This window comes from Podarcis melisellensis (genome assembly GCF_964234715.1).
Source record: "Podarcis melisellensis genome assembly, chromosome: 17".
Classification (NCBI taxonomy): Eukaryota; Metazoa; Chordata; class Lepidosauria; order Squamata; family Lacertidae; genus Podarcis; species Podarcis melisellensis.
Window position 1 is genome coordinate 32,469,589 of NC_138534.1, and position 27,162 is coordinate 32,496,750.

General features: G+C 44.5%; 1 protein-coding gene across 3 annotated transcripts in view; it reads right to left on the reverse strand.

Annotated features, from left to right (window-relative positions):
- LOC309359790 (ephrin type-B receptor 5) overlaps positions 1–27,162 on the reverse strand; it is a 157,491-nt gene that overhangs the window by 31,482 nt on the left and 98,847 nt on the right. For all 3 annotated transcript variants that reach the window (XM_081893911.1, XM_081893909.1, XM_081893910.1), the window contains 2 exons: positions 10,618–10,773; positions 6,965–7,303 (listed from right to left, as the gene is read on the reverse strand). In XM_081893911.1, coding sequence (XP_081750037.1) covers positions 6,965–7,303; positions 10,618–10,773 — 495 coding nt within the window. The remainder of the gene's footprint in view (positions 1–6,964; positions 7,304–10,617; positions 10,774–27,162) is intronic.

Sequence of the window (27,162 nt, forward strand, 5' to 3'; positions counted from 1 at the left end):
CTGACACATGGGCTTCTGAGATCTTTAGAACTTGAAGGAGCACTTCTGCAGACTGCAGTGATCTACTGGGTTTATAAGGGAGGGAGGGAGAGTGACAGACAGAAGATACATACACAAAACTGGGGGTAGGGTTTGAGAACCAAATTAATCAAGGTGTTGGAGCACCTTCCCTATAGAAAAAGGCTAGAAGATTTGGGGCATTTTCATTTAGAAAACAAGGGAACTAGGGCAGGGCATGACAGAGCCCTATACCATAGTTAACAGTGCAGAGAAAAAAATACAAAGATAATTTTTCTCCATCTCTCATAATCCTACAACTTGGGACCCCCAAAAGGTGTGAGATGGCCAAACAACAGTACTTTCACACAACAAAATAGCTAGCTCGTGGAATTCACAAACACAATATATAACAGCAACCATTTAGATGCTTTAAAATCTACACAAACAGAGGGGCCTATCCATTGTACATAAATCAAACCTCCATGTTCAGAAGCAGCAAGCATGCCTCTAAATACCAGATGTTGAGGACAAGTAACAGGGGAGGTCGCTTCCCCCTCTGCTGCGACTGTAAGCCTGCCAGACTACATGGCCCTTTGGTGTGATGCAGCAGGACTTGCCTTGTGTCCTTATGACTGACACAGCCATTCATTCAGAAAGGGTTTCCTCTTCCTGTCTCCCCCCCGCCTCGTCCCCATCTCCTTTATTCTGCCTTTCTCTGAGCCCAGGCAAGTCTTCCCAAATGTATGTGTAATCGGGGAGAAAAAAATCTAAGCTAAAATGAAAAGTTGCCAAGGGGGACGAATAGATAGAGGCGGGGGGTGAGGCGGGGCCACGTGACGGAGCAACAGAGGCCTAGTTAGCGTGAGCTGTCACTACGAATCGAGGTCAGCTCATCTCAAGCTCACTCCTAATGATCTTGGGGAAGAGGACGAGGGGGGCGGGGGGAAACAGCAGACAAAGGAGGACCTGACCACAATAGCTGCCCAATAGGTACCGCTACTCTGACGGGGAGGCTTTCAGCACTCCTGGTCTCCCAAGACCCCTTTGCTGCATCAGAGTGATTTGCTTCTCTTGTACGGCTGAAGGGACCTGAGGAAGCCTCCCTGAGGATCTCTGTTTTTCCACAATTTGAAAGAGACACAAGGAATCCAATTATGGCTCTGCTGCTGGCAGGACATGGAGCCCCAGCCCAGACCCAGCCCAAACTAGCCTAGCTGCTCATTTTCTCCAGAAACGAGACCGGAAATGCGATTACTAGAGGCGAGCAAGAGCAGCAAGACATATCAGGGCAGAGAGGGCTTGAATTTGGAACGCCATGGCTGGGGTCCAGCCTAGTGAACAACTCTCATGAGTTCTCTTTAGGGAAATGAGAGGGGCAGCGTCAGCCTCTGGGTTGGCCTCCATGCTGGGAATCTGGACTTCTTCCCAGATCTGGTTAATAGAGCAGAACCTGTTTCATTACAGGCACATGCACCTAACTCCATCTAAAGGTGAACCTCCACTTTCAGACTCCTGACTGAAGGGACCCACCTTGGAATGGCGAATGTGCACTCCAGGTTGGGTTCCTGGTTGGCCACCCACCGCTCTAGTCCTGACTTTGTGCTCTACTGTTTTTTCCGCTCCAATAATACTCTTGTTTACCTTGTGATAGACTTGCGATTTATTAAAGCTTATCATAACTTCTTATCAATAAGTTAGCATTAGGATTTATTGCTCACAAAGCATAAAGGGCTCAGCCTTTGGGAATGTTGCATTACAATCCGTTTTGCATTTCTTTTTAATACTGCCGCCTCCCACCTTGGCCCCCTTTGCAAAATAGATGCAAGGGCCAAACGGAGGCTCAAACCTGAAATATGCTATGGTATCCTGAACACCCACACCAAGTTTATCTCAGTATTCAAGGCAGGTATCACATTCCAGGATTTTGCGCATATGCTGTTCGAGAATGGGTGCAGAAGTTGAGCTTGGCTGAAACTTGAAATGCAGAATGGTGCCTTTCAGTGTTTTCAGCTAACGAGTGAAACCAGAGCTGTGATTGACAAGTGAGTTGCTTGGATACCAGGAATCCCTGCCTCTTCATCCCCTGCACATTTGAGCTCAGATACTCTCTGTTAAAGTTACTTTCTGCAGAATCTACCATTAAAGAATCCCCTCACTGCTGGAGGAGGAGGAACAGGAAGAAGAAGAAGAAGAAGAAGAAGAAGAAGAAGAAGAAGAAGAAGAGGAGGAGGAGGAGGAAGAGGAAGAGGAAGAAGTAGTGGAGGAGGAAGAAGGGCAGCAGCGGCAGCAGCAAACTGAATATTTTGCAAAGAGGCTTAAGCATCTCCACTAAGGACCAGACACTCATAAAGAATGTAATGGATAATTAACTTACAGTTCAACTGTATGAATGTCTACTCAGAAGTAATCTTTTTTTATGTTCAATGGGCCTTAATTCAAGGTAAGTGGGTACAGGATTGCAGTCTGGGATTTCTTGTGGGAAAGGGGCGGAGAAGTTCATGATAACAGGGTCTGTTGTGCACACCAACCTGGGAGTAAGCTCACTTGATTATAGTTGGGATGTGTGCATCTAAACACACAATAATCGGTCCATGTTAAGATTGGTTGAAGCCTTGGAGGTGTACTATTTTCTCTTTTTTTAGGGGACGGGACAAAACATGCATAATTTTTGTTCAAAGAGGCAAAATTCTATGCCACAAAGTACAAATGTGATGCCTGTAAGTAAAAAAGCACTGTCGTCTTTTTCAGCCATTTTATATATCTCCTTCTGTATGTTCACGACAGCAATGTGAGAGTTGGACCAAAGCAGGAGGTGACCAAAACCACAAATATGGGGCAGGCAGATATTAAACAGAGCAAGCCTTTTGTAGCATGGAACTATGGGGGAAATTTCACCTGCTGATATTCTCACATTGCTCACATTGCTGGACACCTTATAACTTGTGTGTGACACTTGATTTATTTTTGAGAGCACCACACCCACACCTACAACAGTGGATACAAATTTGCACATGACATAAACTGTTTGCAAATTGTATGCAAAATTATTTCTTCTCTGGTAAGTGCAGCAGAAAGCACTTAGTCTAGGTACAGTGCACCAGGCTCAGAAAATCTTGTTGGTACCCCTGGCTAGATGGACGAACAATCCGACCCAGAATAATATAAGGCCGCTTCCTTATATTATATATTCCTTACTTTCCTTAAAAAAGTTGGTCATTTTATTCAAGAATTTGCAAATACATTTCATGTAGGGGTTCTGTTCCTGGCCCCCATGCGTGTCAGTTGAATGTCCCTGTTCTGCCTTCTTCCAGGTCCAAAAGGACCCGCACGTTGGTGATGACGCGTCAACTGGATGTGCCTAAAAATGGTTGCCACCTAACCTTGAATTCCACAAGTATCCCACAATATTTATCTTTAGAGAGCCATCCTCCAAACCTTGATGAGAAAGTCTCCACCTCACCAACTGAATTTCTTTTATCTATACAGGTGACACCTGAAATGCAGCTTTACCGCTTCCAATGCTTCACCCACCACTGAAATTCAGCAACAACTTGGCTCCCTGACATTTTAATAAAGGTTTCCAGCATTGCGCAGACCTAGAGACTGCCTGTGTTTCTGCGGTTCAGACTAGCGATTCACATAGTTTTTACCTTTTGTCAACCTCTCATATGCTTTCTCTTCGGAGACAGACAGGCTGGTGCATCGTTGCAACGTTCATTTTAAAAGGCCGTGAAATCTGGGCTGCCAAGGACAGAAGCTGATGGGAAGTGAAAAGGTGCACGGAAAGGAAGAGACAAGACAAAAGGCAGCTGGGGAGAAGGAAGAGAGCAAGTGTGACACAGAAAAGGTAAAGGAGGAAGTTGAAAGGGAAGAGGAACTGAAAGGTAGCAGAGGGTCAGGCAAAACAACAGCGGTGAGCAGGAGATGGAGGGGACCGCCTGACACATCCTCTTCTAATAATGTTCCTTCCTTGCAGGATTTTCTTCCTAGGAATGTGCAAAACCTGCCCTGTTGTTTTCGTAGATATTTATACCTTCCTGAATCCAGGCACAGCATGTTTGCCAGTCAGCTGCTACAGCAGGGGTGCAATTGTTCTGGGGTTTTGTTTGTTTGTTGTAAAATAGATCCCAACCACGGTAATGGACTACTTGTATAATCATATCCAAAATAGGCTTAAAGGGGCATTACAGTCTCCATTCAAAACTGCCGATGGAATTACAATGCCTGTCCTTGCTTTATACTGTAGCCACAGTCCAGTAACACCATTTCACATACTTTGCATGCTTTAAAGGCCCATTGTTTGATATACTCATGACCGAATAGCAAAATGCGGAGACTTTATTGTTTTCCTCGTGCTGGTGATGATATATAAAACTCTAAAGAACATGGGACCTAGTTACCTGTGAGAAGAAATAGCTCATCTTCTGTATCAAGACTGGTTTGCTTGGTGTAAAGGTAAAGAGACCCCTGACCATTAGGTCCAGTCGTGGCCGACTCTGGGGTTGCGGCGCTCATCTCACTTTATTGGCTGAGGGAGCCGGTGTACAGCTTCCGGGTCATGTGGCCAGCATGACTAAGCCACTTCTGGCAAACCAGAGCAGCGAAAGGAAACACCGTTTACCTTCCCGCCAGAGTGGTACCTATTTATCTACTTGCACTTTGACATGCTTCCGAACTGCTAGGTTGGCAGGAGCAGGGACCGAGCAGCGGGAGCTCACCTCGTCGCGGGATTCGAACCGCCGACCTTCTGATCGGCAAGTCCTAGGCTCAGTGGTTTAGACCACAGTGCCACCCACGTCCCTTTTTGCTTGGTGTAGCCACCTGTTAAACTGAGGTTTGTTTGGTGGGGGAGAGCCTTCCTGGTGGTGGCTCCCCAGCTTTGGAACTCCCTCCCCTGAGATATGACTGAATTTCCAGCACCAGCTAAAAGACCTGGTTCCTTGTTCAGAGCTTTTACTGGAGGTCAGATTGGATGTTTGTTGACTGTAATTTATCTCACTTTGTTTTGTGATGTTGCTTTTATGTGTATTTAGGAAAGTTGCTTGTTTGCTGCTATCGTAACCCAATTTTGCATTATGTTTCCTGAGATCAACGAGTAGTTTTTCAGCTGTTTCGATGAAACCAGACACAATTTTGAACAAAAATGGCAGGCCAAACTGTTCAAAACTGCAGCAATTTTGTATGAGGTTTCCTGAGATCAAGGAGGTTTTTGTCTGTCTTTGAATACAACTGGATACCAGACTGAAACTTTCAAAATTGCACTGATTTTAACCACTTATTTTAAAACTGCACTGTTTGCTGTTGTTGTTTTTATTGCTCTTTTGGTTTCTTACAGTTCCTGAGCAACACTGAGGCTGCTAGTATAATTTTACTGTTATCCTGGAATTATGATTGCAATGAACAGCATAGAAAGGTTATATATAATATAGTGCTAGTATTAACACAGATCAAGCTGTCATTCAAAAAAAAAGGAGAAGAAATTTGGGCCTATGATATGCACAGTGAGTGCAGAACAAATCTACTCTATTTATAGAGATGGTCAAGTGTTGGTAACAACTGTCAATAAATAGTCAAATTTACTGTAGAGTCACTAAAAGTGTGTAAGGTGGCTTGCATCTCAAGGCTTACTCATGCATATCTGAGATGCAAAAACACAGACAACCGTATCACATAGACCAGAATCTCTGCTTACACCACACATGCAACTGATTTCTCTGTGCAACAGACTGCATTAACGTCAGCTGCTGCTGTGGTTCCAACAAAAATGTTCATAACATTCATCCACGGAAGCAAAAACGCTTATTTTATTTTTGCTGGGGAAATGGGAGATCACAGAGATTTGCGGCAACCCTACATTTCCCTACAATGTGCTTTAGAACTGCGCCATTATATGAGGAGTAGGAAAAGCTGCTGTTTGGAGACAGCCACAGAATCCAAGAAACTGCTCTTCATTTTTGCATCAGGCCTGATGCTCAGAGGTCTCCCTGCCAAAGCCTCACAGTGAAACACCTGCTCCTCTGACCCATGTGGCTGTCGACATACCGAACTCCTGTGGCCCTCCAGACGAAGGGCTCATCCACACAAATCTTTCTTGCCCTGCACTTTCTAGGCACATGGCTGCACTTTCCCAGTTTCACATCTGAGCACCTTGTTGTTGTTGTTCTGCTTTCCCCTCAAAAACCCACTTTTCAATGCTGAACTGGAACAAACGGCAATTTGGGTTTCCTGCAGATTGCTGTTTGCTCTGATTCAGAATTAAGGAGCGAGTTTTCATGGAGGAAGCACTGGGGCATCCCCCCCACCCAAAAAAAAACAACCCTGCAAGCGACTGAGTTATGAATCTGAAAGCCCCCAGTTCGAATCTTACCTCTTCCATGAATTTATACTCTTAGGCAATCCACCCTGTTCTTACTTAGCCTCAGCCTCCCACATCTACTATGTGGAGGATAATACCATATTGGCCTGAATATAAGCCTCACTCCCCCCCAAAAAAATTCCAACCGTGAAAAGTTAAAATGCTGCTTGAATTCGCGACCTTACAAAAATTGGCTTTTATGATATTGCTACTGAAACAGACATACGGTAAAATGGAACAGGTGTGAGTGACTGCGGAATTTAAAAGGAGTGGCTTATATCCAGGTACTGTCTTTTTCACTTTCCCCTCCATTAATTTTAAGGGTGCGGCTAATATTTGGGTGTGGCTTATATTCAGGCCAATATGGTAACATTGACTTATCTTATGGAGGTGTTGTAAGAATTACAGCTAGATAATGTATGGAAAGTCCTTTACGAATATGAAGTATGATGCTAATAATTTAGGGTGGTGTGAGACTCTAAAGGGCAAATACTGGCAATACACTTTGGTGTTTGAGTCATTGCTTGAACAGAAACACCAAACAAGACCAGGGAGACAAAACAGAGGTGGCAAAGCAAAGAATGGGGCTCCCCCAAAAGCACTCCTCACCTGACTGGCTGGTGCTAACATTGATGGCGGCGAATTGTGGAGCATCTGGGCTGAGCTCCGTCACGAGGTTGACCGCCTGGATCTCAAAGGTGTACTGCACACGGGTCAGGAGGTTGGAGACTTGCACCCGGCTCTCTGTCAGCCCCACCTGGCGTGGCTCAAACTGGACGCTGTCCCCGCAACGAACACAAGGCCCCGGGGAGCCTGTCGGGCACACCTTGCAGATGACGTTGAAGAAAACATCCTTTCGGCCACCCAAGTCCCTTGGGAGGCGCCAGGTCAGGAGGACGTTGGATCCAATGATCTCATAGCTGAGGTCACGAGGGGCAGATGGGGTGCCTGGAAGGAACGCAGAGAGTGAGACCCTGAGAACTGAGGAGAAACTCTCCCCTCACAAAATGATGCAAAAAGGCAGCTGCAGTATTTCAGAGGGTTCACAATGCACTTCAAGAAATAAAGGGGAAAGTCTTTACACTTCTTAATACTACAGTGGAACCTTGGTTGTCGAACGCTTTGGAAGTTGAACGTTCCGGCTTTCGAAAGCCGACAACCTGGAAGTGAACGCTTCTGTTTTCGAACGCAACTCGGAAGTCGAACGGCTTCTGAGGCGCGTTTCCCCATTTTTTCAATGGATTTTGGCAACTGGCAATTTCACCTCGGTTGTCGAACATTTCAGAAGTCGAACGGTCTTGGATTGGAACGGAATGGATTACATTTGACAACCGAGGTACCACTGCAATTGCTTAGGGCAAAATTTTATGGTGCGTCTAGCCAAAGCAGACTCTCCACGTGTGAGGATTTTATTTTATTTTATGTTATATTATTATTATTATTATTATTATTATTATTATTATTATTTTGTGGAGGGGGTGTGCTAAAAATTGTGGGTCCTGACCAGCAGCCTCCTGGACAATTTCTGCTGCGAATGATAAGCTTCTTCCCCTCAAAACTGCCTTTCCCCTTTTAAAGGTAAAGGGACCCCCTGACCATTAGGTCCAGTCGTGGCCGACTCTGGGGTTGCGGCGCTCATCTTGCTTTATTGGCTGAAGGAGCCAGCATACAGCTTCCGGGTCATGTGGCCAGCATGACTAAGCCGCTTCTGGGGAACCAGAGCAGCGCACGGAAACGCTGTTTACCTTCCCGCCGGAGTGGTACCTACTTATCTACTTGCACTTTGATATGCTTTCGAACTGCTAGGTGGGCAGGAGCTGGGACTGAGCAACGGGAGCTCACCCCGTCGTGGGGATTCGAACCGCTGACCTTCTGAATTGGCAAGTCCTAGGCTCTGTGGTTTAACTCACAGCGCAAATGCAGCAGTGGGCCATTTCAGAACAATACTACAACTATTCCTATGAGAGATATGGGTGAAGACACACCTTTTATTTCCACCAGAGCAGGAAAGGAAGGCTGGGGAATAGGACTATGCTATACCGGGACGCAGGTGGCGCTGTGGGTTAAAGCCTCAGCGCCTAGGACTTGCCGATCGAAAGGTCGGCGGTTCGAATCCCTGCTGCAGGGTGCGCTCCCGCTGCTCGGTCCCAGCGCCTGCCAACCTAGCAGTTCGAAAGCACCTCCGGGTGAAAGTAGATAAATAGGGACCGCTTACCAGCGGGAAGGTAAACGGCGTTTCCGTGTGCGGCTCTGGCTCGCCAGAGCAGCGATGTCACGCTGGCCACGTGACCCGGAAGTGTCTCCGGACAGCGCTGGCCCCTGGCCTCTTAAGTGAGATGGGCGCACAACCCCAGAGTCTGTCAAGACTGGCCCGCACGGGCAGGGGTACCTTTACCTTTTTATACCGGTATTGAAATAACATTGTGATAAGTGTTTCAACAAGGCAATATACCGGTGAACAAAAGGTGGAGATTTGACAAGTTCCCAGGGGGTAGCTCAGCTGAACCAATACTTTACAGATAATTTGCAGATAATTTGCTGATAATTTGCAGGCACCTTGTCGCTAGCTTTGTTGGCTCTCTCCCTCCTTCCTCCTAACGATAAGAAATAACAATAAGCCCTCACAGAAACCAGCAAACCCTTTCAGCTTCACCAGTATCTTTCCACTTAGAGCTCAGCTAATTCTGCAGAGCCTGCTAACAATCCAGGAGGAACTCCCCATGGCTAATAATCAAAGAGGCATGGTAAACAAAACAAAGTAAACAAAGAACTGGAAGGCACTTCTTTCTTCCCTCATACTCACCTCCACCAGTCGGGGGAAAAGGGGGAGTATTTTTATTTTCTGGTGGTCTTTATGTTGTTGGTTCCCCCTAAATAGCTTTCCTCCATATTAAAAAGGGTTAATTTTTTTAATTTAAAGGAGTATCTTTTTGCTTGCTTGCCGTCCCTCCCTCTGATAAAAAGGGAAAGATTGGTAGGATGAGGGCTTTTGGGGGGGCACTTCTGGGGGGGTGGAGGGGAGAAGATTTAGCTTGCTGTCTTATGCTGAAATGGGAGGTTGGGCACTATGTGAGAATGATGGGGAGGGTGTTTTTCGGTAAGCATTGCAAGCAAATGCATGTCTACTCACAAGCAAGCCTTATTGAATTCAATGAGGCTTACTCCCAGGAAAGTAGAAGTTTAGTTGAACTCAGTGGGACTTATGCATGCACAAGTTGTACTTAGGCCTCTGAGTGAGGAAGCAGATGCAAATTGACTAGTAAATCACTTAAATTACTCAAAGTGGTTGAAAATATATTAAGCATTTTATATGGAAGTTTATTTAATATTTTTATTACATCTACTCCTCCATTACATTTTAAGGCCCTTCACCACTGCGGGGAGGCCCTCTGCCACCACAGATATATATTGTGATATATCGATATAATGCAATGTTTAGCTAGTGATATATTGTGATGTGAAAACCAGATATCGCCCAGCCCCACTGGGGAACATGGGTGACACTGATGGAGGAAGCTAAGAGCATTTTCCAACAGCAATGCCCAACCAGCTACTCTCCTTGGTGGCCTTTCATGGGTGGGTCAGCGGGTGGGGCAATGGAGAGAGATGCCTTCCTAGAAATAGCCGTGGAATCAGATGAAATTAAGCAGGGGGCTGCATCTAGCATTTAGGCCGAAGGGTAGTAGCCACAATAATGAAACGAAGCGAAATCTCCATGTAGAGAAGCAGCATATTCTTCTGGTTATTCAGAAGGAAAGGCTGTTTCCAATATAGCCCGAGTATCAGTTGCAATACGTTCTGCCACGGACAGGCACCATGGCATTCAAAATGAAAAATCCTTCATGGATGATTCTGTGTCTCAAACACTGCCAGATACCTCCCTAAAAGAAGGCAGATAAACAGCAGTGTGGGGAGGGGCGAATCCAAGCAGCTTTCGGATAAGGAATCAGCTACCGTTCTCGGTCACACACAACTGCATCTTCTGTAAAAACCTTTCCCATGTCTGTGAAGGAGTGAGTGAGTCCCAAAGGATGTCCATTGAAATATAGCCCTGAATAGAATTGGACAGGAGCAAGGAAGGACTTGAGGCCATGGACAGATGGGAAAGGGGCACAGAGGAGCTAAGGGGAATAAAGCCAGAACAGACCAAATTTGGGGCCAGGACAGAGGGATAATGCCCAGGAGCTAAAAGGAGGATTGCAGGAAGCAGGGGCCAATGGAAAGAAGGTTTAAAGCAAACCCACTTGCTCCCAGGTACTTACTGGTACAGGGGGTGTCAGAGGTGTCTGAAGACGAACGGTAGTATCGGGTCAGGCAAGCACATTCACTGGAGCCTGGTGTGGAAGAATAGCTGTGGGCAGGGCAGGGACTGCACGGTGCATCTCCCACCGATGCTTTGAAGGTGCCGACGGTGCAGGCTAAAGATTAAAAAAAGAGGGAGAAAATGGAATTAAGCTATTAAACCTAAGCAGGTCAACTACCATCCTTCTGTTTCCCAGCCTATCAGCAAACAAAATTCACCTTACCAATGGATTGGTCACAGGGAGCCCAACTGAACCTCCAGCCTGTCAGTGTTCAACTGGTAGGTCACAGTTAATATATAAAGTCAAGGAAGCTATTAGAGGGAAGAAGACTTCCTTCCAAAAATGGAAACCTTGTCGAAGTGAGGCAAACAAGGAAGAACAGAAATGCTGCTGAATAAATGCACGTAGACAATAAGGGATGCCTTAATATTTATCTTAATATTACTTACCGGTACTTAATATTATCATCTGTGCGGAGTGTACACCTGGGCTTCCAGTCCTTCACCATATATCCCTATTATAGGTAAAGGTACCCCTGACCATTCGGTCCAGTCGTGACCGACTCTGGGGTTGCGGCGCTCATCTCGCTTTATTGGCTGAGGGAGCCGGCGTACAGCATGACTAAGCCGCTTCTGGCAAACCAGAGCAGCGCATGGAAACACCGTTTACCTTCCCGCCGGAGCGGTACCTATTTATCTACTTGCACTGGCGTGCTTTTGAACTGCTAGGTTGGCAGGAGCAGGGACCGAGCAACAGGAGCTCACCGCGTCGCGGGGATTCGAACTGCCGACCTTCCGACTGGCAAGCCCAAGACTCCGTGGTTTAACCCACAGCACCACCTGTGTCCCTTTATCCCTATTATATTTGGTATTAAAATGTCTACATAGCCTCCTGACACAGCTGGCCTGCATATGACTTGAAGTCTGAAGTTCCTAGTTAGTTTTCTGTGTCGGAAAAAGTGGAAGCTGGAGTTTCTGTCAAACACACAATATCCTATTGTCTGCATAACCAAAGTTTGCTTTAACAGAGGATACAGTTTGAGAAAGAGAGACTCTCCTGGCTGCTCTTGCAAAGCTGATTGTGACAACGTTTTTTAAAAGAGCTTTCTTTCCTTAGGTCAAGTACTGAGCTAAGGTGCATTTGGAAAGAAGCAATGTGAAGCTAGGAAATTGCCATAAAACTAGTTTTCCAGCTATTTAAATAGTTTTGAAACACTTTCACTTCATTGTCCTATTAAAATGTAAAGATACCCATCAGCAGAATGTATTGTTCAGGCTTTTTGCTGAAGAACACATCTCCTCTTTATTTGAAAGCTAGTCTCCTCTGAGTTTATTGTTTGTTCCCAGCAAGCTCACGTAGGTAATTTTAATATGTAACCTGAAAGCTGACTCATGTCTTCCAAACCAGGATATATATGCCAGAAACATGGGGAGCTGTGCACTGTATTTCTCAGCAATGTAGCCCATAAGGCAAACACAGCTTTAACTAATCACCAGAAGTCTCTACCTGTGTGCTTACTTGTGCATATGTCTTTCCGTAAGTAGGAACACTGTTGCAAGTTCAGCAACCTGAAACAAGCTACACCAGGGTTTCCCAAATGCCAGCTGTTGTTGGACTACAACTCTCATCATCCCTAGCTAACAGGATCAGTGGTCAAGGATGATGGGAACTATAGTCCAACAACAGTTGGAGACCCAAGTTTGGGAAACCCTGTCCTACACTGAAAGAGCATCCCATTCCTTTCTGACAATAAGTATCCCATGGCACACCTATAATCCATTCACATCTGCATATGCTGTGAACATGCAGGATTGAACATCACCGTGTCCTAAAATAAGTAAGATGCAGGAAAAGATTATGCAATGTTAAATATTTATCTAATGTGCAATAAATTCTCCTTCCAAGGTAAGTCCACAATCCTTACTTCTGCGTTCATTCTTCTGGTTTCTGGGAACAAGGTTCAAGCTGAATTTCTACCAATTTCCTCAGGTGTAAGTCCTACTGACTGTGATCAGATGAGGTTAGTGCCTGTAAGACTGCACAGCCTAGAATTTAGATTTTGTGGGGCAGATTTCCCTTCATCACTATATGATGTTGCTTTTTTGTTCTTAAAAAAAATAATAATTAGTTTTTGCTAAATGCAATGTTTTAGGGTGAAAGGAAACCAAATCTAGCCATTCCTGAAAATCACCAATTGGACCAACATTCTGAAGTCCCCAGAATTCAAAAATATCAGCGGTAAATACATTAATTGTGCTGTCAGAAGCTGTCATTGGTTTTGCTCAAGGGGATTCAGAATATGCACTGGAGTTCAGAATCTCAGGGTGATTTACAGGCAGAAAAACGGTTTTAACTTTGCAAGGTATCTTCAATACCCCACACTTTTAAGATGGGGTTAATTTCCCTCTTGCCAAAACAAAGCCAGTTTTGCAAACGTTGCTTCAGGCGAAAAGATCAAGCTTTCATCTGTTTTCCCCCCTTAACTGCTGCATACGTTTTCTTTTTTTCATAAGGGGAACACGATTGAGAAGAAGGAGAAAAGACTGGAAGAACAGGAACGCAAAGGAAAACATTTTTCTAGAGTCAGCAGCTAGAAATGTTTCACAAATGCTGTGCCCTATTAAGATGGCAATTTACAGCACAACCAAACAGCTGCCTCCCATACGCCCAGATGGCACATCACGGAAGAGTCCCAGGACAATGATGTATAATTTTCTCCAGAAGAGCATCACACACACACACAGAGGCAATGTTTACATGTCACACTAAAACATGGCTTAGCGCACATGTGAGCAGCCCATGGCCCAACTGGGGGCCCACCACCAATTACGGTAAATTCTCTGCCTGAGGGGAAGCACAATTTTGGTCGGAGTCACACCAGTGCAGTTTCCTCCCCATGGAAATCATGTTTCTCTCAGCCCACCAAACAGCTGGGAGGAAGGCATGTGGAGAGTAATACTCAAAAAGCTGGTTTGCAGGCTGGGGAGAGTATGGATATGGTGGGGAGGAATGGGCGTGGAGGGATGACTCTCCCTTTTGCCTTCCTCCCCATCACAATGGAGTCTCTGTGTGTAGGAGTGTGTGCTAGGAATAGGAGAAAAAGTTCACATTTCAAGGTTTACTTATCAAATTTGCACTTTTCAAAACAATATGTGAAGTGAAGCACAGCTAGCCTTCAAAGTTCAATTTTCTCTGAATTTTGCAATGCAGTTCTCCAGCTAGGTAATGTGTAGAAAAATGCATATGCTACTCTAAAGTGTGCATATATACTGAAACAATGCATTGTATTAGGGAATGTTGCTTTGGGGAAATGTGTATATTAGACAAAACCGCATCCCAAACTTTTTTTTTTTTACAGATTGGTAGCCGTGATGGTCTGCCATAGTCAAAACAAAAAAATTTCCTTCCAGTAGCACCTTAAAGACCAACTAAGTTAGTTCTTGGTATGAGCTTTCGTGTGCATATCTTCAGGTATCTGAAGAAGTGTGCATGCACACGAAAGCTCATACCAAGAACTAACTTAGTTGGTCTTTAAGGTGCTACTGGAAGGAATTTTTATTTTTTTTATTAGGAGACTTTCATACTAAAATACTGATGAATTTCCATGCCCACTTTAAACACCAATTTTGCTTTGTAAATTGGAAATGTGAAGAATTGAATTTAAGATTGGCAAAATGGTAATAGTAGAGAAACCAAATTTACTCACCCTGGCATGTGTGTGTTATTGGCTCTGCCCATAGCTGGCTTTGGCCAATGGCATGAGTTGCTTCCCACCAACACATGTGGTTCTCCGTGGCAAAAAGGACATCTGGTTTAGCAGACATGCATGTGCAGGAACAAGCTACAATAAGCCTCAGGCTCTCCTCTGGTCAGGGGAAGTTTGGAAGTGTTTGCTTTGCTTTTGGTTACCCATAATTTTTTGGATTGTCTACAGCAACAAACTGTCACTCACACTAACTATGATTAATTTCAGTTGAGTCAACTCCAAGACGTGGCTTCTAAGGATGGCTTTGTGAAATTAGTCATAGTTAGCGTTAGCCACAATATTAGGCCCAGAAGAAACAGCGAATTGCGAATAACTAAAGGTGGTAGATGAAGAATGTCAGATAGTTGGGGACTTTAAACTATTATTAAACTATTAAGTTGAATTGTCCATGAGTAGGATCTGGGGTTTTTTTGGGAGCAGAATGGGTGTTACAGTTATAGACTGCTGCTGTCACAGAATATGTCTGCTAATGCAACGGACTGTTTTATCAGTTTAATTATGTTTTGAGTGGTGTTTTGCTGTACTGTAATATGATTTGGTGATGAGCCTTGGCTAGCTAGTAAAGTTTTCAGATTTTTAGCTCTCAGGGCTCCAAAAGAAGAACCAAAATTTCCAGGTGAGGAGCCAGAAATAAGGGAGCTGCCCACTTTCTGCTTGGCTTAAATGGGGCTTCTGCTAATAGCTCTGCACTCTATGCTCACCAATGGCACATACCAGGTGCCAGTTCCTTCACCCACCAGGAGAAATTCGGCTACACCTTTACTCCACCAGTCTCTACCATCTGGTCTTACCAGTTCTGCTCTTTAGCTCCCATGACAGTACTCTGGTCAGGGGAGAGAAATCCACATGCAGAAGAAACAATGAGAAATGAATAGGATTTGGCAAAGAATCATGACCTTCTATATTTTATTTATATCTCACTTCGCCTTCCAGAAGTTCAAATACTGGGTTCTCCCTGCTTCCATTTTATCCTCACAATAGCCCTGTCAGATAGGTTAGGTTGAGTGACTGGTCCAATGACTTTCATGACTGAGTAGGGATTTGAAACTCCAACCACTTCACTCTCTTTTTAAATTGTATATCCCACTGACCACTCGTTAGGACTCAAAAAGCAGCTTCTATCTAAAACCGTCAATAGACTAAAGACCATTCTAGTCAGCTGATCAAATGAATATTCACTGATTAACCATACAAGTTTGGGTCCATTAACAAACTGATTAAATCAGCAACAAACAAAAAAATGCGTATGAGCAAACAACAGCTATAAATGGCTTATGGTCAGAGGTGATGGGAACTGCAACAGAAACTGGCCACATCACAGAAAAAGCATCCCCGCCCTCTCTCACAAGAATGCCTCTTTTAAAGATTGTGCTTCCCACCTGGAATTTCTGTAAATATTATTATTTACAAATAAAAATCCCAGCCCTTCAAACTAATCATTCAGGGACACCATGTTAGTCATCAGAATGGTTTTAATTGATCATCTAAATAATCAGATATGGTTGCAAAGCTAATCCCATTTACCCAAGAGTAAGAACACTGGATTCTACAGGACTTACTTTTGAATAGACATGGTTAGGATTGAGCTGCGAGGCTTCATAAGCCTAAACATGTTTACTTGGGAGTAAACCCCACAAGACACAATAGGACTTGCTTCTGAGTAAACATGCCTAGGATTACATAGTCAATATTGCAGCCTTGATAAAACTGGTGGTGGTGGGGAACACTTGGAATGTTAAAATCCAGTAGACCAAGACTAAACAAACAGTACAATAAGGCCAACCTTAATTACCTCTCCATAGACATGAAAGTCAACAAACATTTCTAGAAGGTGCAACAGAATCAGCCAAGGGGTTAGGCCTCTCTGGGGAGTGTCAATCATTCAAGGGGAGGGGGCACACGATTTGCTTGCACAAGCTCTCAAACTTTGGAAACTTATAAATATCTAAAGACATCTGGGAGTGAAGCAGATTTTTCTCCCGGTGTTCTTAGGAAGTTCTTCCTAAGATGGCAGTTTCATATAGCCGTAGTGTAAAGCTCCAAAGATGAGCAATCATGACAGAAAAGGTCCATGTTTCCATGAGTAAAGGGGCCTTTTCTACAGATCTTGGCATGAGGAGAGAAGTAAGGGAGCAAGTGCTCCTTCAGTGATCACTAACTGATGGCTTTTTCACCTTAGATTCTTAGTGACCATTTTTACTGATGTCACCTCACTAAAGAGACAGGAAAGTAGGAAACAACTGTACTAGATTCAGCAATACCCTACCTGTGTCAATTGGCAGTGGGACATACAAATGTCTCCCTCCCTTTTCATACCATATGCCAAGCGTGAAGAACCTGTGGTCCTCCATATGTTATTGGACTCCGGGTCCCATCAGCCCCAGCCAACATGAGCAGTGGTCATGATTAATGGGTGTTAGAGGTCAACAACATGTGGAATATGACAGAACATGTGTGGTTCCTCATTCCTGATATATCTGATAATGGATCCTCCACAACTTTTCTAAGGTTGGGGTCAGATTCATGTTATTTCAGTGAGTTGAAGGTGGCATGAAACTGACATCTTTGCCCATGGCGGGGGCTCTCATCATCTTTGTGCTCATTGTTTGCATATTAAGTAGTGCTTCAAAAGCCCATAATACCTATTTCATTAGAGACAAAAAGAATAGATACTCAATGAGAATGAAAGCTCTATGAAACCTTCTTCAACTTTTGGATAGAACTGTCATCTTTCTCTGGTCTCCACAACCACATCTGGTATGAAAAGTTAGAATTTTTAGGTCCTCTTGGATGCTTGAGAATTTGATGTGAGCTGATCTGCCATTTCTGGACTTATAATGCTGATCAATTTCAGTGGCAATCCTAACTCCATTTACCTGAGAGTAAGCACCATCAAATTCAACAGGACTTGCGAGGAGACATGGTTACGATTGTGCGGTTATGTTTTTCACATTTCCCAGATCTTCCAATTAGGTTTCAATAGCAAACATAAGAATGGAAACATCTGAAAGCAGCATTAGACTGGAAACTGACTAATTTGCCGATCTGTAGTTACTCTCCAAAGCCAATTGATCCAAATATGGTGCCTATTACTGGACTGCCCACTGGAAGCAGCTGAAATGAAAATCCTCCTTAATTGGGCCATTAGCGGCTGAATGAAACTTGTTAATATTAATCCAAATTTTTAAAATGTTATTTCAATAGCGCTATACTGAATGAGGTCAAGAATAAGCCATGCAGCAGCAACAGTGCAATATATTTATTAGAACTAACCAACTCACAAGCTGTATTTTGAGTTTCCCAGAAGCTAGTTAATTTGCTGCTTTTAATTGTTTCTTATAAAAGCATTATGCTACTGGAGGTCGGGAGGTCTTTAGAATTCTACACAAGGGCTGCCCATAAAAGGGCAGCTCTGCTGGGAAAAGTGACTCTATGAATCAGGCCTCTCCAATTTGGTGTTTTGAAGTACAACTCTCATCAGCACCAACCTGCATGCCCAATGATCAAGGATGAGGTCAAAACACCTGGAGGGCACCTGGTTAGAGAAGGCTGCTAAAATAAGTACTCAGTAAGTGCTATTCATTCTTGCTGATTCCAGTTTTGTTTCACACACATTTTTCCCCCCATTACTGCTAGACTGGAATTATATAATTGTCTGGATTCAGGAAGCAAGTCAATCTACTGGTCAAAATTTAAGTGAACCATTTGTTACTTGGCAACCTGGAGACTCCGCCTGTACGTTTAAATTCACCACAGCTTTCTCCCATGTATTTTCCCCCTGGTCCTTATATCCACACATTTCACATTTCACCTGCTGAAGTCAGCAGGACTCTCTGTGAGTAGGGGCAAAGACAGGCCTTGGAACTCTGACTAATGACAAATGGACAGCTGTAAGGGGGAATTTTGGGGTGACAACTCCATTTGACAGTTTGTATTGTAGAGATGTAACATAAAGTGAGATGTAACATTAAAAGGTGAGATCTCTATTTATTACAACCTGAGAACACTTTTGATAGGAATGTGAGGCACCAGATAAAATTGTGAGCAGACTGCCAGTTGGCCATCCCTGATTTAAATAATATGTAGGCTTGATTCTACATTGATTTGACAACCATGAAGAAGAAAACCCTTTGGCAACTATGCCAATACTTCCAAGTAGGGTTCTAGGTAGTTGCAAGCCCTAAAAACCAGTATTGCCCAAACTTGGGTCTCCAGCTGTTTTGGGACTACAACTCCCATCATCCCTAGCTAGCAAGATCAGTGATCAGTTAAACCGATGAGGGCACAAGAGGCAACTTATATCTGAGGATATAGGTACACATCTATTTTTGTAAGCTCAGAATGGCTGAAGAAGTTCTGTGCTGGCGCATCCTTCCTGAAGCTCAGAAAACAGGCCGTGATGGTATGGAAGGAGGTGGTAGAGGCAGCAATGATGTTGCATGTGATAATGCAAAATGGCAAGGAAAGAGCAGCTGCCTTTCCCTCTAGGCACTCCTAAACAGATGAAGAACGGTGCTTGAGATGAAAGCACAGCTCTGCTCTCCATACGCCACCCTATGTGACTTTTGCAGGAGAGTAATCGCCTCTGTGGACAAAAATCTACACACACACACACAAAACTGCATCCACCAGAACTTAATATGCATGCCTGGGCTTGTTTTTGTTGCAGCCGTGATTCCCCTTCAAGGACTTACAAGTGGGCAGAGTACAGTTCCCACCCAGCTCCTGGCATAGCAAGCCAGACAAAGGATTGCTGTATAGAATTCAACTTCTACCCTCAGGTCTTCCCGCCGCCCATAGTCTTGCAGACAAATAAATGAGCAGACTATCTTTCATCCTCAATGCATCGTCTGAGACTTCTCTTCGCCTGCCTACATCATGCAAGAAACTCTCCCACCTCTCCCGCCTACCGACATTCCACAGGTAAGGGATCTGTATGATGCTGTCGCTTTGGGTCTCCTGAGGGAAGAGGAACTAGCCTCCTCCTCTCTTCCAGGGGAAGACATCCACATCTAGGCTTGCCACCTGGAGATCATTTGCATTTAAACATATGAGGGGAGGCAGCTGAGGCTCCTTCTGCCTGTTTGGGAGCTGCAGCTGCTTCACCCCACGCAGCATCAGCAAATTTAAAAGCTTGAGCTTTGAGCATCGCTCCTGGAGGCAAGTGGGCAAAATGAATCCATACAGCCTTTCCTTATGTATCTGTGGGCCACAACTTGCCAAAGCTAAATGGGGGGGGGGGGACTCAACAGAATTTTCACTGCACCCCAAAGCTGCAGGGGGAAAAACATACATTATTCAAACATGCAAAAGTGTGCTTAACTGGCATGGTCGCTGCAGGTCTCAGAATCCAGTTGTTACAGGCCCATAATTAGGACTACCTTCGACTTTTCTACCTGTGGTTCAAAGGTCTGTTTCCTAACCCTTCCCAGTTAAGGCTCCGGCTGACCTTTAAACACCACCAGCCTTTCAATGACCAGATTAGAATGGCTTTGCTCTGTCTTGGTATAAACAGGTTTTACAAGTTTTTACCTTGCATTTTCTTCCCATTGTCCCGAGTACACCGGCCAGGAGGCAGCTAACAAATGCTTAAACTGATAATAAATGAAAAATAGCACTTGTTTTATATCACTTTAATTAAGGCCAGTGTGCATGCGGCGGTGTTTTCAAGTTGCAGGTCCAAAGACTTTCTGCTCTGAATGGCACTACACATGAGAAAGACCTGCATCAATGTGCCCCACTTGGGGTGCTTGGCTGACGGAAGTAACTCTGCCCTCCAGCCTGGCTTGTTTTTCCTTTCCTCCAATTTTCAGATGCAGTTCTCAACATCTAATGAAGACTAGTGGGAATGAGGGAAAGTAGGGCAAATTCATATGCCTGCTAGCTCTAAGTATGGTTATGTTTGGAAGGGAGTGGGAGAATCTAGTAAGAGCAGCTTAGAGTAGGCAGAAGGAGGTGAGAGAATGAGAACGGCTCTGGATAACAACAAGGGAAGACCCAGTTGTAAGAAACACAGGGATGTCTCCAAAAATGGCAGCCCCATCTGAAGTTCATCCTCCTCTCCTCTAATCCAGTGCACAGAACAACTTATCTGGCATTTGACTGAAGTACTTCTCCACCCACATCAGTGACTGACAGCCAATAAGGAGAACTGGGGCAGGGGATGGAGAAATAAATAGTAGTTGGATGGAGCAAGGTTGTTTTCTGCTTCTCGGGAAGGTAGGACCCAAACCAGTGGCTGCAAGGGAGGAGATTCCGATTGAACACCAGGAGGAACTTTCTGATGGCAAAAGCTGTTCAAAAGTGGAATGGACTCCCTTGGAAAGTGGTGGACTTTCCTTCCTGGGAGATTTTTAAGCAGAGGTTGGATGGCCATCTGTCATGGATGCTTTAGCTGAGATTTCTGCATTAAAGGAGGTTGGATTTTATGACCCTCAAGGTCCCTTCCAACTCTACAAGCTTATGATTCTATAATTATTTGAGTATACAAGTAATTCTCATTGTAGAAAAAGGAAAGAAGGAAATGAGCACATACGAAGCACCTGCTGGATCAGGTCAATCAATGGCTCATCTCATTCAGCATCCGTAGTGTGACCAACCAGATGCCTGGGGAAACATGGAACTGCTGTTTACAGTGGCAGCCCTGGGTTGATTATGATGTCCAGTTTTGCCCAGAGGAAACAGAAAGAGTGCATCTCCTTAGTGTATCTAGGGACTGGAGGCTACTTCAGTCATTATTCAAACTGCAAACTTTAGGCAATTAATTAACTACATTAATTAAGACACTTTTGATAAATAAAAAAGTTGCTCCCAGTTCATTTGTTTTTACTAAAACACTACATAAAGCCTTTAATACAAAGTCTGCTAGAAATATACACAACTGACAACCTCTGATAAGTATACGCTCCACATTCTCTATAATGGGGAGACTGTGTGATAAATTAGTATCTTCAATGGCAGATCAACAAAAAATGAAAGTAGTATGCTCTTTTTTCCAGAGTGATTAATTTTTTTAAAAAAATGTAACCTTTATGCAGATCTAATTGATTAAAACATACAATTAATCAGTTAAGGTTTTTAATTGAGTGACAGCCATAGAAAATACACGTATAGCATATGGAAAAACAAGGATTTTCTCTCTGTGTGTCTTCAAGTCCATGCCTCAGCACAAACTTGTGTATATCTGTTTGTAGATATTTTTTTCTTATTGCCCATCACTCAAGGTTGTTTCAGGGGAAGCGGTTCATAGTTACCTTTGGCTAACTATGGGTTGTGTCTAACGAAGTCACTGTGTGAGTGAATTGACTTCTGCTAGCACAATGGAATTTCACCTCCCTTGCCTCCCTCTGTGCCCTCCTCAATTTCTCTGGGTGTCCCCTCACCCCTCTGGGGCACAGCAAGGAGGGGAGAGAGAGGAAGTTTCATTGTGGAAGCTGTTCTACTCATGCAATTACTAATTTAGTGTTGCTTTCGATAAAACTCAGTATATGCAGCAGTTCCTCAACTCATCGTGGAAGAATCCTCCCTCTCAGTTAATTGGGCCTTTGTAATTCTCGTCTCTTTCTCTCCTACACAGAAATATTCCCAAATGCAGAGCTTCAAAGGAAAGCTGTAGGGCAACATTAAGAATACAGGAGCATGAGGCAGAAAATGCTGACTCGTGGGACAAATCTAGTGCTGGGTTTTCTGGAGCAGGCCCAAAAAAGGAATGGGGTGAAAATGAACGCTAAGAGTGGGGAATTTGTGTGGCCAGAAGAATACCTCAGCCAAGCCAGACTCCTACCCCATATGGTCTGAGGCATCCGCCATAGCTTGGTATCAACATTTTTCACCAGCCCTCCACATCACCGTAAGTCTTTGAATAGGCACATAAAGTGGGATGTAGCACTCCCAGGGATGCTAGGAAGCTGCCATGCATGCTCCAGGGCATCTGGTGTGACTGTGGATTTGGTGAAAACACCAAACCAAACCAAACCAAGCCTCAGAGGATACCACCCCCCCAAAAAACTCTGGTACAGCCAACAGTCCATGAAAACACTGAACCATAGCTGATTTTCTGTTGTCAAACAGGTCTGAAATAATCAGCATTCTCCAGGGATTTCCCCCAGCTGCATTTACCCCCCCCCCAAAAAAAAGAAAGAAATCCATTGGGTGGAAACCCATATTTCTGTTGCTCCTGCTAGCTAGATAAGAAGCAAAATAGCAAAATAAAATCATAGTGCATGTAAAGCCGATTTGCAGAGATTAAATGTGTTACACAGATGTTCAAGCCTCCTCCACCTTCCTAATGAAAAGATAATTGGAGAGAAATCACCGTGACCTAAAATTTCGAGCAACTTACGTTTTCATCTCCCACCTCGGTCAAAGAAGGCCAGATTGACAGCACCGGAGGCAGAAGGTCTCAGCATGTCCACAGAGGCCGTGGACCAAAAGGAAAGAAATACAGCTGCCCTGAAATTCCCCTTACCTCACAGAACCAACCCTTTGGGCCTAAACATTTAAGGGACAACACCAGAGGGCGGAAAAGAAAGAGGGAGCTGACACTTAAATATTGCACCCATGCTGAAAATTGCTGGCACAACCCTGTGTTTAAAAATGCATTCTCTACACTGGGTCCCTACAGCTTTCTGGGCATAATTCAAAAATGATAACTGTGGTTTTTAAAGAGCTTAATCTCTATGTGCTGCAAAAGCCCCCTTCTCCCCTGCACTCCTTCAGGCTGCTTCAGACAGAAGCCTAACTTATTTCAGCTACATGCCAAGCACATGCCACAAAGGAATTCACTGCAGCAATCCTCAGTGGTTGCCCATAACTGAAGGTCTCCCTTCTCTCAGCCCAGAATCACTGTGTGCCATTTCATTTGGGAAATGAAGGGAATCTGTTATTTCTTTATTTAAAATGCAAGTTACTAGCCCCTATGACCAGGTGTAGGAAATCTTTGGCCCTCCAGATGTTGCTGAACTACAACTCCATCACCCCTGGCTATTGTCCATGCTTGCGGGGGCTGGTGGGAGTTGTAGCTGGAAGGCCAAAAGTGCCCCACACTTGCCTTATGGAAACAAGGAAATGCTGAAGTTTTGTGGGCAATGCCAGGTGGGATCTCTGAAGTTGCTAAGCAAAATATCCAGTAGTCAAAGGGTGGGGGCACAGGGGAGGGCCATTTCCTTCTTGCCCAGCTTGTGAACTTCCAAATCCATCTGGATGTCTCTCGCTGGAAACAGAACGGTGGACAAGATGGACCTGGGTCTGATCCATCAAGACATGTTTTTGAGCTCTTAGTACAGCAAAACAGATGCCTCGCTGTAGCACTGACCACTGGAAAAGCACAAAGCTAGGCAGAAGTACAAGCTGAGCCCTTGCAAAGTTGAGTCTGGAGCTGCATTTCCTCAGGGGGCACGGAGAGCTGCCTCTTCCCATTAAGTCAAGGCTGGCTAGAGCTTCCCTTCTGGTCCGTCTGGGTCTCTCCCTGCCCGCTTCTTTGTTGCTTGGCATGGTGTCAGGCTGCCAGTACAGTTCAGCTGGGCACAGCTCATGCCTGTCCCCAGAGACAATGACCCACTTTCCTTTACTCTTCCTCCTCGTCGTCTACTGCGTGCTTGCCAATCAGGAGGAGGGGAGGAGCAATGTGGGTTGGCTGGGAAGAGGATGGAACCATAACGAAAGATGCTGTGATGGGGAGGAAGGGGGTGGCAACTGTGGACCGACGGGGAAAGGAAGGGGGCAGGGGAGAATGGCAGAATGGCACAGCTAGAGGGAGGGAGAAGGAAGCTGAGAGAGAAGGGGGAAAATATGGGTAGGGGTACAGTATGAGTTTTGATTTGCCAGACCAACTAGCAGTCCTCTGTTGCCTATGATTGGCATTCTACTAACCTGTGTTTGGAGAAATAGAAATCCCGATTGACTAGTTGGATTCTTAACATATACTTAAGTGGAAATCCAAGACTGATTCTCTTCTAACAACTGGTTGCAAGAGCCGGCAGCCGGCACAAGCACAAGTGGTGGTTAGAGTGGCTGCCGCTGACATTTTCCTGAAATTCACTGAAAGCGAAATTTGAGAGCAAATGTGGGAGCTCCTCCTTAGATAAAATATTAAGGGAATTCTGAGGGAAACCAAAGGCTTTCACACGTCCCCAGGTTGTCACCCGGTTTTACTGAAAGCAACATTCGAAACAAATCTGGAGAGTCTTTTTTGCCTAGCCAAAAACGTCTGAGAAATTTTAGGTGAAACCAAAAAGTGCTTGATAAATTTCCTGCAGCATGATGGGACGGAGGGTACACATATCTTCAGGCTGCCAGGAGGGATTTTCGCTATAGGAAAATTAAAAGTGAATTTGGACATTCTTCTTCAGGGCGAATCTTCTGATGAATTTCAAGGAAAGCAAAATTAGTTTTGACAAGTCTTCTTGGATTTTCTGGTGGGGTGGGGGGTGTCCAGACATCCTGGTGGTGCTGGTGGAAATAAACTCAGAAGAGAATCTTCATTTTGAGTGCCAGTGTCCAATGAGGCGATTAGAAACAGAGTCAATGTGGGAATTTGTGTAGACACAGTAAAGGAATGTGCTACCTGGACAGTGGCTAGGGGCACTGCCAGTCTGTTGCTATTTTACAGGTGGCAAACTCAGGTTGTGTAACTGAAAGGAATTTGGTGCTCTTACACAAGAAGCCAGCAATGACCCAGATGTTTTGTAAACAGAAAGTGACATGGAAATGCACTGGAACATGTGAGATAACAATTGCTTGATGTGGTGTCAAATGAAAAACAAACAGAATGGATGCTCAAAAAAAGCAGCTGATGCCATATAAACTCCCCATAAATGAACAAAATCAGGATGAATGCTCAATAAACAGGTTGTCTGGAAGTGTTTTATGGCCGTTGGTCTGATTTCCTTCCTTCCAAGTTTTTCTTCTTCTGATTTTTCAAAACGTAACATAAACATTTTCTCCCTTTGCTACGGATCTGTCTCATCATATGCTTCTGCAATGAACGCCCTCCCACCCTCGAAAACTGCACAGAAGGTGGCCTGAGGGGCAGAGAAAGGAGGGAGAGAACAGAGAAGTGCTGGATAGGATTTAATGGCCTTAATCAAAAACTTTCTCCCCATCCTCCAATCAGCTTCCTGCGGCTATGATATTATTAGACAGAATGCAAGGAATAGCGTGATTAGGAAGCTATCCCACCACATATGTCACTGGGAGAAGGAAAATGGGAGAGGAGGATGAAGGCCGCTCCATCAGCTAAGCACAATATGGGTGGGATTTAAAATGCTCCCTTTGGAACTGGGAATCTGATAGGAAGGCAAGGAAACAGGACAGCACCAAATCCTGTACATTCCAGCCACCCCAAGGTCCTAGCTGTGCAGACAGGCAGACTGAGCTGCCTACCATAGGCTGCAACTCTATTCACACTTACCTGGGAGTAAGCCCCACTGGAAAAAGTGGGACTTATTTCTGAATAAACCTGCACTGAATTGTATTGCACACACAGTACTGCAAGGCAACATGTGAAAGGAGCAGGGAAGCTGTAGGATTGTGGGATAGGGATGGCAAAGGATGAAAACTAGAATGGATAAGTGCAGGTTACTGCTCCCTGAAAGCTGAAACAAAGCAGACTGAGATATTCAGTGAAACTTAAGGGATGGGACAAAGGGGATAGGAATGAAAAGCTGAGTGCCTGATCTAGAGCAATTTTTTTATATCTCTGGGCTTGTGGTTCTCAAACAGCACTGCCTCTCCATACTATACGGCAAACTGCTTCTGGACAAGAAGGAAGTTTCAAAAGAAGACGGGAAGGTCCGAATTTGGAAAAGAAACATCTCACTTGGGCAGGCATAAATTGGTTCTCTAGACACCAGGCCTGTGAAAGAGTACCACCAGACACACAAGCCTACGCATATTTCCCCTCAGAAAATGAAAATGAAATAAAACTACAAATGGATTTGTAGCCTATCCTTCCCATATCCTTGGAATCCAACACAATGGCCTGGGGAATAAAATTACGCTGTTCTGAGGCCCAGTTCTTGCTGCAGTGGCGAGCCTTTGAGCGGGCTCCGCTTCTTCAGACAGAAAGACTTGAGGGGACTTCCAGGCTAAAGCTCTGTGGTGCAACTGAAAACATCCCTCTTGCACAATGAAGAGAAGGCAGAATGGCAAATGTGCTTCTGCACAGCATCTTATATAGTGATGATGATGATATTTATTTAATTTGCATACCGCCCTATATCAGGGAGGTTGCAACATTAAATCACAATATAAAAACACAAAATACATAATTAAAATAAAAACTAAAACAACCCGATAAAAACCCCCTCCATAACACATTTTAAAAAGACGTTGGATGTCAATCAGTCAAAGGCCTTTGGAAAGAGGAACGTTTTCGCCTGGTGCCTAAAGGTGTATAATGGAGACGCCGTCAGTACTACTATCTCGTAATGATCTGTACACCCTGCAGCAGCATGGTAAGACTGGGTGGGGTTTACTGAACGGGGAATTATGCTTGCTCCTGAAACACTTCCTTAAAGGGTTTCCTCTTTCGGACCCCCCCCCCCATTACCTTCTTTCTTTAACAGCATTTTAGCTTACACACTCTTAGTGTCAACACACACGTCACTCTACACATCCAAACACTGCCTCTACAGAAGAAGAGGGAAATAACAGGAAGGCAGTGCTAAACATGGCGGGCTACTGACCCACTCTTTACAAAACAGCTGGATGTTCTGTGGACTGGTGGAAAGGCAGAA